At 31.1% G+C, this 15,507-nt stretch overlaps 3 protein-coding genes across 4 annotated transcripts in view; all 3 read left to right on the forward strand.

Annotated features, from left to right (window-relative positions):
- Nucleotides 1–10,879, forward strand: part of LOC119670677 (uncharacterized transmembrane protein DDB_G0289901-like) — an 11,395-nt gene extending 516 nt beyond the window's left edge. Inside the window, exons 1-3 of one of the 2 annotated variants that reach the window (XM_038081045.1) lie at nt 8,092–8,137; nt 9,848–10,423; nt 10,676–10,879. In XM_038081045.1, the coding sequence (XP_037936973.1) occupies nt 9,849–10,423; nt 10,676–10,805 (705 nt within the window). In that variant the 5' untranslated portion in view covers nt 8,092–8,137; nt 9,848 and the 3' untranslated portion in view covers nt 10,806–10,879. Of the gene's footprint in view, nt 1–8,091; nt 8,138–9,847; nt 10,424–10,675 lie in introns of those variants that run through there. The other variant, XM_038081046.1, reaches the window with a different exon arrangement.
- On the forward strand, nt 4,062–5,144 carry LOC119670676 (nucleoporin NUP42-like; the record flags this gene model as incomplete). Its single annotated transcript, XM_038081044.1, is given in 2 exon segments — nt 4,062–4,993; nt 5,052–5,144. A coding segment is annotated over 1 exon segment (793 nt), but the record flags the coding sequence as incomplete, so codon positions are not given.
- A 64-nt stretch (nt 10,880–10,943) lies between the features above and the next one.
- LOC119677311 (transformer-2 protein homolog alpha-like) lies at nt 10,944–12,513 on the forward strand (the record flags this gene model as incomplete). Its single annotated transcript, XM_038088604.1, has 4 exons — nt 10,944–11,678; nt 11,903–12,031; nt 12,094–12,269; nt 12,327–12,513. Coding segments are annotated over 4 exons (1,119 nt in total), but the record flags the coding sequence as incomplete, so codon positions are not given.
- Nucleotides 12,514–15,507: the final 2,994 nt, after the last annotated feature.

Consider the following 15,507-nt stretch of genomic DNA (forward strand, 5'->3'; position numbering starts at 1 on the left):
AAGACAGTCCAAAAACTCATTTGAGTTCATTGCAAAAATGACAGGTTTCTAAGTCTACGCAGTACTGAATTGAGATTATTTATTAATTTTTGTACTGGATATGCTTCTGTTAACTATAACCTTTTAAAGATAGAACATAAAAACACTGACATCTGCAGATTCTGTAAAGTGAGGTGAGAAAGATCTGCTCGTCTAAACTGCTCGTGTCCTAAAGTTGCAAGAAAAAGAGTCTAATACGTTCATTCGATTTTCATTAAATCCGATATGGTCTGAGATCAAGAGCTGTAGATATGTCAATAGTCATAATTTGAGCTGATTAACTTAGGATACTCTTTCCAGGGGTAGCACAATAGATCTTTTAAGTTGCTGTATATCATTATCTGTCTATTAATAAAAAGAAATATGTGATATATTTATTGTTACTTATTTAATTGGTTCGTGTATTGAAAAATTATAAAAGAGATTCTGTTATTATTTTTAGCATAAAAAATTGCTTAAAAGAAAATATTTTACCTTTGTAAAATATCTTAAGCTTAATTTGAATATATGATTATCTTATCCATAATTTATTATATCAAGATAGCAAAGAGAGCTACTGATTAATATATCTCCAAAAAAAAAATTGTAAATGTAAATTTTATATGGAATATTGAAAGCTTTCTATAAGAGAAATTTCTTCTTTTTTTCTTATTATTTAGCTATGTGTATGTCTTCAAGTATGATGTACGGACTTGATATCACAATTGGCCCTTATTTGTGCTAAACCAAGCTTTGGCACAGACATCTCCCACTCTAAACCAATCTGACCTTAATATATAACATAGTATTCATAGTTCATCGTTTACTATTACTTCAAATTCCTAACATATTACAAACCTCGTGTGTATTTTTTAGATTATTTAAAAAATTTAAGTTACAAAAATTTTTTATTTAATTATTTGATGAAAGTCCTGATAATATTTAAATTGAAGTAACTTTAATTTAAATTCCCTTTTCCCTTCTGTGAAAGCATTTATTAAGTGCTTTATGTTATCCCCCCTCTCGTAGCATACGAAGTGATTCCCTATGCCTGCCACACAGGACTTTTTATATTTTGTTAGAGATAACAATGTGCTATTCTCGTTTCTAACGAGCTTAAGTAATTTATTATTCTGCGCACAGTCCGGCCTTATCCCAGCTGCACACATTACAAGTGGCCAACTCTTGTAAAGATAAAATCCTAACGAAGGCATTAAAAATTTTCCACTTGCACTATGTTTCAATTATACGAAATTTTAGAGCACGAATGTCTCCGCAATACCGTAACTGCCTTAAATTGGGAACTTATGAAAATTTAATACTAAACAGTTTACGCCAAGGTTTATGATAGAAATATTTCATTGTTTAGTTGCCGGAGTCGCTGAGCTTTAATTGTGACTTATTTGCACTGCGAACACAGATAGTTCTGTCTGAAATAAAATTAATATATTGGAACTTGAAGAAGAAAGTTATGAAAATGTTGGAAAATATTTATTATTCTTAACACTTTAAGAATTTTATATGATTAAACTGTAAAACTTGTCAAATAGACTAATAGATCAGTTATAGTCAGTAACAATAATAGATAGTACTAGGCATCTATTTAAAATAGTATTCCCGTACGTAGACAGCATTTTTACTCTACATATTCTGTGGAAATTAGCAAATAAATTTTATAAACTTTCGTTTAAATTAGCAATGAACTGAATTGTATTATGGACAAGTAAACCCCGTAGTATCTGAAACAACAGCAAACAACTATCCATGCAAAGGTTTTTAATGCCTCCCATAAAAGCAATACAGTGGAAGTGTTAAATTCTTTTACATACAGGATTAAAATTTTAATTAATTTTGCTTTAAGTATGTACATAAATTATGCGAATTCCTTTAAAGCTCTTAATCCTTGAACATGCAGAAACCGCAAATATTGTCGTTAATTCAAATTGACTGTCAGTAACAATGCCCGGGGAAGTGCACTGCAACGCAAATATGGAATTCGTAATAAAGATTTTCCATTAATCGAGGCCAGCAGTGTCAACATAAAAAATGTATTTTAAAATATGCTTTTATAAATATAAATATATGTATAAGAATATGTCGCCTGGTATTAATGACCAATGGAATAACAAAAGCTACTTAATTAATAACAATAAGACAAACGCAACAGAACAGTTTCAATATTAAAATATGAGAAGGAAATTGCAGGATATGGAGAAAGATGGTATAGTCAAAAATACGAGGAAGCCATGTAAAAACGCTTTTGTTTAAATTATGTCCATTATATTTCACATTATATTCGAGATTAATATTTAATAAACTTTATATTTACAATAACCTTATTAAAATTATGCTGAGTTTTAAATACTTACTGTGTAAACCCCCCGAATGCAGAAAAGGAATTATGTTGTTTTTAACTTTTATAAGGAATCTTTTGCCTCCGTTGTTAATTAATTTAATAGGTAGTTCGCTGTTTTCGGAAATCAAATGAATGATTCCAATTAATTAACCAGATAAAAGAATAGTGAAATAATAACAAATACAATATTTTAATTTATCAGCAAAATGCTATTGGAAAAAACACAACCTGCAAGACGTGGCTTCCGTTAGAGGCTTGAGAGGTTTTTTTGCTAGAAAGTGAGTTAAAAAGTCCGTCATGGAGCTATGGGTTAGGGAAGGAAGATAGATATAATTAACTTTATTGTTCAATTGTTACATTACATTGAGCTTTCTGAGTGACTTAAAAACTATCATTCCGTCAAGAATGCCAGCTAGAGTTGCATTTATCACTACAGTCATATATCATGGTAAGTGAAGGGACACAACAAAGGCCTGTGTAGCTTTCTCTTCTTGTGAAAGAATGTTTGTGCAGAAAATAATGCATTACACCTAATATACATACGTGTGTATATGACGCATATGAATATTGCGCATTCAATATTTAATTAAGCTATATTGTGTTGGTGTAATAGGACTTCTGATAAATCCACCATGAATGTCTAAATGAAACCCACCGACCATTAATTTTAAAATATCTAATTGAACAACGTTGTCAGGATGGGAGCAACAGTACTCTTAGGTTGAAAGCTAGTTGAGGCTAGTTGAGACAGTGCATTTGAGCATTTTTACTCTCTACTAACTACGAGGTTTCTTCATTACACCTCTCTACGCCTTGATTGGATTAATGTTTATCACTTCACCAGACTAAGCAATAATTCACTTCAGATCTGCATACCTCCGCGAAGAGCCTGTTACCATTCTTATATTTGATAACGTGGTGTTGGTAAGCCAATCCGTTTTCATTCGGTAATTAGCTCAAGAGCTGCTTAACCTACTGGAACAGAGTTGTCGGTTTTTTGATATTACTTGCAATAAATTGGAAACGTAAGTATATAATTTCATATAATGTAATGTTAAAATTAAATCGATTGCTTCAAAAAATACTTTTTTTTTTAATTTCCGCATTTATTTTCTTTAAAATCATAACTCAGTCAATAAAATAGCTGATTTAAATGATAAAAGTCGCTCATGCCATTCCTTGTCAAACTTTAAGTAAATGTGATTGTCTTTAATTTAAGATAATAAATTGCTTAATATTTCTGTTTTATAAACGTTTTATAAACTAGCAACAGAAATCCGCTTATTTTATTTTATCATATTTTAGCAACCCTGTTTTTGAAATGTCTTTTATAATATCTAGTCATATATTTTCTGTCATTACTTTGTATTTAGTAAGTTATTTTATTATAGATAGAAATTTCTAAATACTAAATCTTACTTTTTACAACAATCTAGTGGTAATTTGACGGCATAATGGTAATTTGTAAATATTTTTTGCGTGGCCAGTGTTGGTATGGTTCTAGATGTTGTAATGAGCATATTGATATTGAACAAATCATAAAAACTGATATACAAGAGGCAATTCATGGCAATCAGTGGCTATTGTCGTGCTATGGACCGTTTAGTGGTAAACCGTGTATACCAGATTTTGTTAAAGATCTATCGTTTGAAGAAATTCGTGCGGTGTATTACAAAGGTAATCAGATAAATGATTTTGCAAAGGTTCATCAAGCCGTCAACAAGCAATTTTTGGAAGCAATGCAGAAGTTGAAAGCGCTTTTGAAGTTTACTCCTGATATTGTAAAAATGGTAGTCAACATTTATGAATATAATGACAAGTCTGTTACGAGTGGCATTACTAAGACTAATCAAAATATTTTTGAAGCTAGTAATTTTAAAACTATGCAAAATATTGCGTCGGTTGGTGATTCGTCGTCTGTAGAACAGAGTTTTGGGTCCATTTTTAAAAAATCATACGTACTGAACTCAAATTCAATTTTTAGTGGTTCCCAAACTAATTCTTTGTTTTCACAACAAAATCATGGAATGCAAGCGCAGAGCAATAATTCAAATTATTTTGGACAAGCCTCAAGTGTTGAGCCACAAAAACAATTCTTCGGTGCATTTGGTCAGCAACAACAACTACAATACACAAAATCAATATTTGAAGAATCTCACGGTGCAAATAATATATTTAATTCAAATACTCCAAGCATCTTTTCTAATCAATTTATACAAAATTGTGAACAAAATCAGTCTACTAACACACTTTTTCAAAGTGAAATGCAGCAGATATTACCGCCATCTAGTGAACCAATGTTGGTGGTGGAACAACCTCAGGAGCAGTCGTTTCAGTATTTAACTGATGCAATAATCCCAGCAACTCAATTATATACACCATTACAATTGTTAACTAATGAAGAACTTGAGGCTTTCAAATCAGATACATTTACTCCAGGAAATGTGCCAACGAAACCACCACCAAAAGATTTATGTTAAGTAAAGTAAACGTCGACTAAAAATATCCATGAATGCTTGCATATTAATTAAGAATACACCACATCCCGAGTTTCATAGGACTTGAGTTAACTTATGTGATCAATTTGAAAAATCCAGTTGTAAGGACGTAATAAGAAAGGTTCATAAAAATTTGACTTTACTGATTTTTACTACTGATATTTATAACATCTTTGCAGATTTAGTATTCAACAAATACGAATATCTTTGACAAGTTAAACATAGTGGGATTACGACCACAATTACATGTTTCAAATAAATCACAAATCCTGTATCTTTATTTATAACAAAAAAATATAGAAAAAATGTTTGCTATAAAATCTTGTCTTCTTCTAATATGTTAAAGTTATTTTATATTAAAGTGAATTGGTAACCGGATCAACTTTACTCAGTGGACAATGTTGTCCATCTGATAAGTAATAAATGGCGATATTTGCCTTCTACAGTTAATAGTGTCTAATGTAACAATATCATGTCCTTCAAATATACCATGCATTATGTCGAGATATGTGTAATCTGTTATGTGAAATATATCAACTTTATAAAAAAAGCAATTAGAAATAATTCCTAATTCATGTGTATTATTATTATGTTCAGGCTAATTGAGTCAGTGCATTTCACCACTTTCTACTAAGCACTCTCTACTAACTGTGAAGTTTCTTCATAACCCCTCTCTAAGCCCTGACTGGTTTATTGTTTATCACTTCATCAGACTAAGCAATAATTGACCTTAGATCTGCATACCTTCCCGAGGAGCCTTTAACCATTCAAAGATTCGATAACGCGGTGCTGGTAAGTCTGTCAGTTTTCGCAAATAATTTCAGACCTCTGTCCTTTATATAGTTTTTAATCGGATCTATGTTGAGGTCCGTGGTACCTTAAAAAGTCTTCTGAGAGCCTGGCGTTGTGCAATTTCTAGCTGGCGAATAGTAGTGTTTGAGTAGTGTTTTGAGGCTACACATCTATGAAGAAGTGATGAACGAATTACTTGGCTATTTAACACTTTCTGTTCATGTGTAGTTAAGCAATAAATATTTTTCTTGTGAATATTTAGTTCGTACATTTTGCTCATACTCACATATATAAATTATTTATCTGATTTAAGAGATGGAAATGTAAAATTTCTTTTCTACAAGTTTTAAGCTTGTTGGAAGTTATAAAAGCTGCGATGAAGTCTAATTTTGACAACAAATATTCTGTAAGACTGGGAAATGAGAAATATATAGTATAGCGCAAGTTGACAGTGTATTGTCAGTATTGAAGTCACACATACGGATATTACAATTTCATTTTGAGGGAACCCATTCTTTTTTAATATTTTTATTGAAATATTAAATATTTATATTATTTATATTGAAATATTATTTATATTACTTATATAGGGTTCCTTCCTTTACTTTCCTCCCGTAATTGGTAATATTTTTCAAATATATTGTAAAAGTCAAATGGTGTCAGCCTGGAGATTGAAGGAAGAACTGCTAGTGCCAACAGATGTTACTTCGCGTTAAGTAGGCAATTAAGAAATAAAGCCCTCCCTTGACAAACAAAAATCACGCTCTTCAAATCTCTTATCATGCCTGTCCTGCTGTATGGTGCAGAAGCTTGGACAATTACCAACAGTGATGAGAAGGCGTTAGAAGCATTCGAGAGAAAAATTCTTCGAAAGATCTATGGTCCCTTATGCGTTGGTGATGGATGTCAAATCAGATGGAATGATGAGCTGTATGAGCTATATCGCGACATTGACAAAATTCCGCTGCTTAACTGACTTGGTCATGTCGTGAGATTGGAAGAAAGCGCTCCGGCTAGAAAGATGTTTGATTCGGTACCCGCAGGTGAAAAACTTGGTAGAGGACATCCGCATCTTCGGTGGAAGGACCAGGCGATCAACGATGTGGGGGCGCTCGGTATTACTAACTAGCGACATCAAGCAACTAATCGGGTTGACTGGCAGAGGCTATTCGATGTGGCCAAGGACGACTCACGTTTGAAATCACCAATTAAGTAAGTATTGTTAAAGTTTCTTTGGCGTCCAAAATTGTTATGTTAAGCTTGTTTTGACCGAATTTATCAGAAAAGTAGGCATTTGGTTGCAAAATTGAAACTACAAGAGCATAAGTAATGTCATGTTTTGACATTACTTACGTACATAGTAAAGAAAGTAGCTGTTTACCCGTCCCGTTCTATAATATTTTTTAATTTCGTTTAAAAAATGCATCCATTCACTAAATAGAAGATGCTTCTTTCCAGGAAAGAACAGTTTGAAGTCGATGTTTATCAACAAAGCATAATATACTCAACTTGTAAGTTACAGCAATACCAATATATTCACTTCAAGTGCACTGTCATCCATTTAAGTGCACTATCATCCATTTATGCATCTGTGCTTTGGACAGTTAAAAGGCTGCGACACTGGCGGTTTACCTGACTGTTTGAATATTTCGCATACAACTATCCACTTGGAGGTTTTCTTCCTTGTAGTTTAATGAAATAATAATTCTATTTAGAATTAAATCGAAACAGGACGTGTAACAGGGAACAAAAGATTTACTAATATCGCCTGAGCGTTCTTATCCGTCGGAAAAATGTTACTTATTTGTTGAACTAAGCTCGAAGAGTCTAATGTTTTAATTATATAGGTTTAGATAGGGTTATATTCTATATACAATATATATTACAGATTATATATATAATGTGTTATATTATACGTAATATATTAGGTTCTGTCATCCAACTTGTGCCGTTTTTAGGAAAAGTGCTATATATACTGTGAAAATAACTGATATAGTTTGTAGCCAGTATAAGGCTATACTGGAGTCCAAAGGATGGATGCGATTATATACTTTCTTTTAAATTATTCCTTGGACTTAGTTTCAATATTTAATTACTATTAAATATTAGGTTACCAATATTTGTTGGTAGATAGTAGACATAGTATAAGTTGCATCAAAATAATTAAACACGTCAACACTTGTTAATACGTTTAAGCAACACTGGTTTAATGCAAATGGCAGCCAACTTAAATTTTTGACGAACTTCATTCGGAAACTATCTTCCTCCGTAGATAACAGTGAAATATTGCAGTGTCTTGATTTTAATTAATTCAACTTGAAAATTTCAAAGAATTCATATTATATTGCTTTCATTGCTTCATTTTTCAATATATTTCCAATTTGAATTACAGAATACTGAGAAATCTTTTTAATTTTACAAATCAGTGAAAATATTTTTTATTTTCTAAATCTGTGAAAATTTGTTGTCTCAGGTGAGTAAAAACTAAATGTCTTATATACAAGAATTAAGAACCTTTAAGGCCTTCAAATTAAAAAAAAATATAGACGAGAATTACATGAATATTATAAAATTTGAAATTTCACTTTAGAAATTCAGGTACAGAAATTTATCCGAAAAAACTTTTTCTCTATATGGATGTGAAATTTTTTTAGGTTATGTATAGTAACTTCTAGAAAAGTCCAAAAAATCATGCTTCAATTAAAAATTTTTTATTTAGAATTTTTATTTTTATTTTTTGACAAATTCATTATTATTCATTACAATCGATTTCTTAGCCATCAGTAGTTTAAACAATTTACAATAGTTGAAAGAGAAGGAACTTGGAATACCACACAACACCTTACTAGAATTTCTTCCATTATTTTTATTCTTAACAAAAACTGAGAAAGGTTCTGGAATAATTTGAAATTTATTCTTATTTCTGGGTTCGCGTATATAACAGACGTATCTCTACTAATAAAAGTTCTCACACAAAACGTTCCCAATGTAACAGAATGGTCTAAAAGTTATACGTAATATAACATAAGTTTTCAAATAATTTGAAATAATTTTATAGAACCATGTAGGGTCTATTATGCTGACAGTCTGTAACGAATAGTCATGACAATTTCACGCCATTTTTGAGCATGACCAAAGTGCATGCTATGCATAGAGTCATATCAGTATTGTCTTTACTACTTTTGTATTTTTTGACTTTGCTTCAATATAAACGAAATTTATTTTTATGTTATTTGAAAAAAAAAAGGAATTTAATTTCATATTATTTGGTCCAAAAAAGCACAAACGTGGACTGAGTATGACTGAGTAACACTGTTTTAATCGACATTTTGTTTTTTCTCTCTCTCAATTTTTTAATTAGGAGTTTCTATCATTTTTATTGCGCTATAAAAGTGGAAGAGTTATCAGAGACCATAAAAGGTACACATATACTTGATCAGCCCTAAGGTCCAGTTAGTCGGTATGTACCGTTAAACTTAAGTCAGAGCAAAATGCACAACCAACCACACCCAAGAAAATTTTCCTTCGCTTTGTTAGTTGTGCATTTGCTTTGGCTTAAGTTCTCCTAAGTTCTCTTAAGTTCTTAAGGTACGTACCGAGTATGTTCCTCTGGCAGGTTGCGTGTTTGCGTACTTACCTGCCTAGATCTGTTAATACCATATACCAACTTATCTTTCATTTTTTTTATTTTTCAATTCAAATAGACCATTTGTGATCTACTCATGCTTTAATTTATTAATATTTATGTATGTAAAATGAATTTTATGCCAATTAACTAAATCATATCTTTAATTACAAGAAATGTAGAGAAAAATTTGAACCTTACTTCCATTTTCAGTAAGTCTTTCTATTTACTTAATCTTATGGACTTTAACTAAATTTAAAAAACATGAACACAATTTTTGAATATACTTTTCAATTATAAATAGTGCTTGATATATTATTTACAGAGCATCCGAAAATAACTTTAATCCTGATATAGATATTAATAATAATATCTACATCAGGAGTTCATTGTAATAACTTAAAATCTCATTTCATATGTAAGTAGATATAACATACAATTTGTTGAATGAATTATAATGTAATACATATACTTATTACGTTCTATGTTGTGATCTAGATCTATGCAGTTATGTTCTTATGCTCTCTATTTTAAAATAATTTTATAATACTTTTGTAGCATGGAAAACGAAAACTTTAAATCAAAGGCAATCTCAATTAAGATCGCCGGGAAAACTGTTGGTAATACCGTTGGTGAAGCTGCTGTTAAGACTGCTGGTAACACCGCTGTTAAGATCACTCGTAAGGCTGCTGGTAACACTAATAGTGAGACAAATGATACAACCGTTGGTAAGACTGTTGGAAAGACCGTGGGTAACGCTGCTAGTAGGGTCACTGGTAACACTTCTAGTGGGGCAACTGATAACAGTTCTACAGGAGCCACTGGTAACATTTCTACAGGAGCCACTGGTAACACTTCAAGTGAAGCCAGTGGTAACACGGCTTGGGATACAGCTGGTAGTACCACTGATAAAATTGTTGATGATACAATTCGCAACACTGCTGGTAAGACTGCGGATAACACCGCTGGTCAAACGGCTGGTAAGACCGCTACTATAATCGGAAGTCAACCCATTGAAAATATAGTTGGTAAGACCTCTCGTAACTTTGTTAGCGTGACTGCTGGTAACTCCGCTGGAGTGACGGTTGTTAAGTATGCAGATAAACATTCATATTCTGATGAAGAACAATCCAGGTAAGTAAATTTGTCTGTACTATTTAATCGCTAATAATTGAATGAAATTAAATTTCTGATAAAGGTGTATAGCTATTAACTATATATTATATATAGCTATTATAGTTTTTTACTCCACTTTTATACAATATTTATTTAAATAAAAGCTGTATTCAAAAGAACCTATTAACTGCGTAAAAACGGAATACAGATCTGCATTTTTTGATTACTTTAGTAACTAAATAATGATCATTAAATGTATAATTCCAACAGGCAAAAACTGAAGCACACAAGAAAGTTTTCCGAAATTCGGAAAATTCAATTTTCATGCAATTCAAACTTTATTTTTTCAAAGTCAAGAGAAAGAATTCAATGCTACAAGACAAAATTTTGCAACAATTAATAGCGAATCAAAACGTTATAAAAAAAGTTTACCTTAAATTGTCATAAATATTATTCTGAGGCTTGTAAAATTATTTGCAGATATTGAAAATTTTTTTATTTTAATAATTTTTTTTTACATGATAAATTCTAAAATTTTTTTTTTATTAGTGATAGATCATGTCGCTCGTTCTCAAGGCGTTCACGCTCTAGTCGCAACCGGTCAGGCTTTTCAAGACGATCTACCCCATCTTTGGAAACAGAGTCATCAGCACATCGTTCTCGCTCTCATAGAGATAAACGTTCTCGTTTTTCCAGGGATAGACGTTCGTACTCTTTCAGAGACAGGCGTTCTCATTTTTCCAGAGATAGCCGTTCGCGCTCTCTCACAGGTAGACGTTCTCGCTCATCTAGTACAAGGAGTTCTCGCTCACCTAGATGTAGGCGCTCTTGCTCACCAAGAGCTAACCACTCTTGCTCTCCTACAGCTAAGCGTTCTTGTTCACCTTGTGCTAAGCGCACTTCCTCACCTAGAGCTAGTCGTTCTCTCTCTTACGAAGAAAGACATTCTCGCTCCAGCAGAGGAAAGCGTTCTCACTGTTCCAGTAATGTGTGTTCTCGTTCCTCAAGTAATAGGCGTTCTCCCTCCCTTAGCGATAAGCGTTCACGCCCGCATTATCGCGATTCATCTGGTTCTCGCCATTGTGACTCACCTCGTTCGCAATATTCATCTCATTTGCATTATCATAATTCGTCTTGCTCGCATCATCGCAAATCATCTCGCTCGCATTATAACGAATCATCTCGAGCACATTATCGCGAATCATCTCAAGCGCATTATCGCAATTCACATCACGCGAGATTTTCGCAGGAACGAAAAATGCAAGAAGCAAGGGTAAGTCAAGAAGTTGAAAGATTTGCAGTTTTTTGTTTTTGTATTAATGATATAATATATCATAATTAATTATATTTAATTATATAATGAATGATTAATAACTTATATGTAATAGTTATCCGTTTGAGAAGTTGTGAAGTTCTCAAATTATATATATTTTATTTTTTTTTTCTGTTCTACAATATTAGCAAAAATATGGTAAATTTTAAATTAAACTGTTCTAGGACCACCCAAAGCCCAATAGGTGTATTGGCGTATTTGGATTAAGTAACAAAACTGAAGCCACACACTTAAAGAGAATATTTAGTAAATTTGGGAAAATTAACAAGTTGGAATTAGTGATGGACGCAATGGTACTTATATGACATGAATATTCTCAGTCTCTAGTTTTGATTTTATTTTCTTTTACTATCAGACGGGACTACACAGAGGATTTGGCTTTGTATATTATAAACATAAATCAGATGCAGGTTGTGCTGTTAAATCATCCCGTCATCTTCACATTCACGGGCGTAAAGTTAGAGTTGATTTTAGTATATCTAAGGGACCGCATAAATCAACACCAGGTATATATATGGGTCACCGAGAGCAGTAAGTATACGTGATATTTTTACCGTGATAGATTGCGTATGTTTGTTATTCTTTTAGCAACCGAAATTTGTACAGTTATTGTGATAGGCGGGCACGTGTGCGTCGTAATTACGAAGAACGTGGGTCTAAGCGCTGAGCCAACGAGGCAGTGCGATATAACTAATATTAATTGCCATACAAATTGATGAACTTGGATATTATTTTTCTTTCATACAACATTAAACGGAAAAGTCTTTACTTATCAAATAGATCAGTGAAAATTAAATACAATATTTATTGCTAATATAATATTGTTAATATTATAATAAAAATTTATATATAATAAAAATTTATATATAATAAAAATATGCAATCCCAAAAGTTAACTTTTGATTCATTGAACTTGTGTTTCCAAATAAAGCTGTAATTTATAACCCCGTTCTAATATAAAGCACGGCAAGTGATTTTGTTAGTGTCACCAACCAAATAAAAAAGGGACCTGGAACTTGAGCACGAAAAGCTTGTACAGCTACTTGTGGAAAAACACGATTAGTCAATATCAATATCAGAAAACATTGAAATGAACACATAATCAAAATCATAAGCACAAGAATTTTATAGTTATATGTATTTTTAGAACCACAGAAGTAATAATGGGATTGGAATTAAATTCTCAAATTCAAATAGGCTACCGAAGAGTGTGAATAGCTTTAAATAGGATTCAGAAACCATATGGCAATGTGACATATTATTATTAATAGCACTGTTAAGGAGACTTTATTCCATTGGACATAAATTTATTAACAAAAATAATATTTTTGGTTATTGTCTTATACATACAATACATTTGAATATATATTTAAAAAAAAATTCAGTTAACATTAGAATACTTTTAAATTTAAAATAAATTATATTTTTTAATAACTAAAGAAAAACATTATCTGAAGTATTTCCAAGCTTTATAACTTGGAGCATGACTTTGTGGTTCTCCTGAAACGAAGTATAAGATACCTTCGTTTTCAAAAAAAAATTACCAAAGAAGAATGGTCGTTCACAAGAATAGATGAAGCCAAAAAATATCTTATGGTATCGTCTAATTACTACAAGAACCCAATATATTCTTTGTGTTAACTTAACAAATTATTGCTTGCTTGTCTGTTTGCCCTTTAATGCGAAGAAAGAGCTTAAATTTAATCAATGGTCTGATTCAGAATGGTTTTCCAAATTGAATACTGTCAACTTACTGGTTGGAAAGGATTTACTTTAAAATATTAACAAATACACTATCTATACATGTTAAGCATCGTATAAAATAGCATTGGAAATTTTTTTGAAAATTAAAAAACATGTTGCCATACCGAATGGATGTATCTACTGAAAATATTACTTACTGTATCAAATATACGAATGATATGAACATCGCAGCAAAGAACGTTGATATGAACAACCAAAATCACATTTAAAAGCCATAAATTGGTTTTGATGTCTTTCCATAGCAATCATTGTCACTTGATTCTGCCACTATCTGCACCCCGCGCTTCATAAATATTTCATTACAGTGACTTTATATGAAGAAAATGCAATCGAAAATGGAAGTTTCAAATTTGCTGGTTTCTGTATTTTATTTCCGAAAACATATGCCTTCCAGAAATGCACCAGTCAAAGCAGAGAATGAAGAAAACATTATACCACAAGTATGTCAAAATATGTTTGATAACTATCATTTGTATGCAAGTGTTCAATTTTGTGGTTTTAGGATTTATCGAGTTCCTTTACAAAACTATTTTAAGGTAAAAAAAACCGTATATGAAATTTGTAAAATTCTAAATTGAAAAAAACTTATTTTGGGAAAGTGTTTTAAAAAGTCTAATTACTTGAGTAAGATTTAGTATCCGAAAGTCCTAGAACTTTTTAGATTATTTCACATCCACGAATATTAACTCCATTTATAAAAATTAATAAAAAATGTACTAAGGCTTTTGACTAGCCAAGAAAACACAGAACTTTAAATAAATAATTCAAAAAAAATAAATTAATTAATTAAATTATTGAAAAATTATTTTCCTCATATTCGATAGTTCCTCCAAATTCTTCCAATCCTCCCATATTCGTTATTATTATATATCATAAAATATATTAATTAATTTATTCATTTATTCAATCAACTCTTCAATTGACTATTGAAGTTTCTTCTTTAAACTTTAATAAACTTTGATAAATTAAAAATAAGAACAGCAATTAAATTGAACACAGATACAAATTTGTTGTCAGTCAAAACTTTTTTAATATATCTTAAAACTTATTTGCGTTTCTTACTTTTCTGAGAAAAGTCTGCAGAATAAAATGTTTTTATAAGAGCACAATTGATTGCTCGACAATAGTATAATGTGTCCTTCTTCTCGAAGTCTAATTGTTGACTCTCTTGACAAAAAATCCTTAAAGTTTGTAATTAATTTAATTTTTTTTTAAAAACATTGTATGCCATAGGTTGCGACCGTTCCTGAAAGTTTGACGAATTCCTTAGGAAAACTATTGGCTTATAGTACATTTTTATAGCTTTTCTAAACTTTTATAAAATTCACTTAATAATATATCACACAAAAAATTTAAATATATAATTATTATGTTAAATTATTTATATGCATTTTATATAACAATTCATAAAAACAAAGATTTTGTTGAATACTGATTGCCTCAGTGCCTTTGGTTATAGCTCAGCTGTTGTTTACATTTTACATATAAAACATATGACAAATATTTGGTTAAATTTTGATAATTTCCCTTATGGGAAATTTTATGTTGCATTCAACATTTTTCGCCTTTAATTAGTTAATTTATTTCTAATGAGCTCAGTTATATACTTTTGAAAGCTATTTGTATGGTAAATTGTTTTCATTACTGGCCTTAATGAGCAAAACTGCCTAAATGAAACCAGTGGAAACTGTGCATTTTAATTAAAAATAGTTGGTGAATTTGTTATAATATTTAAGTATATTTCGTAATTATTTTTATTTCAAATTTCTTACTAACGACTGTTATAACACTATTCATTCTTTACGGTTTAAAAAAAGTACGGTTAATTATATTCTAGTTTTCTTGATCGAACAACATTTCAACCATTAAAGGTAAGTAAGCAGGCACGTTTAACTAATTAACATTAATCTTCATACGCACAGACATGCGGCTTTATAGCGGTACCATTTTCAGGTATAGTAATTGTAGTAAACGGACATTGTACAACACTAGAACGAAGATAATG

Source organism: Teleopsis dalmanni, chromosome 1 (genome assembly GCF_002237135.1).
Source record: "Teleopsis dalmanni isolate 2A chromosome 1, ASM223713v2, whole genome shotgun sequence".
Classification (NCBI taxonomy): Eukaryota; Metazoa; Arthropoda; class Insecta; order Diptera; family Diopsidae; genus Teleopsis; species Teleopsis dalmanni.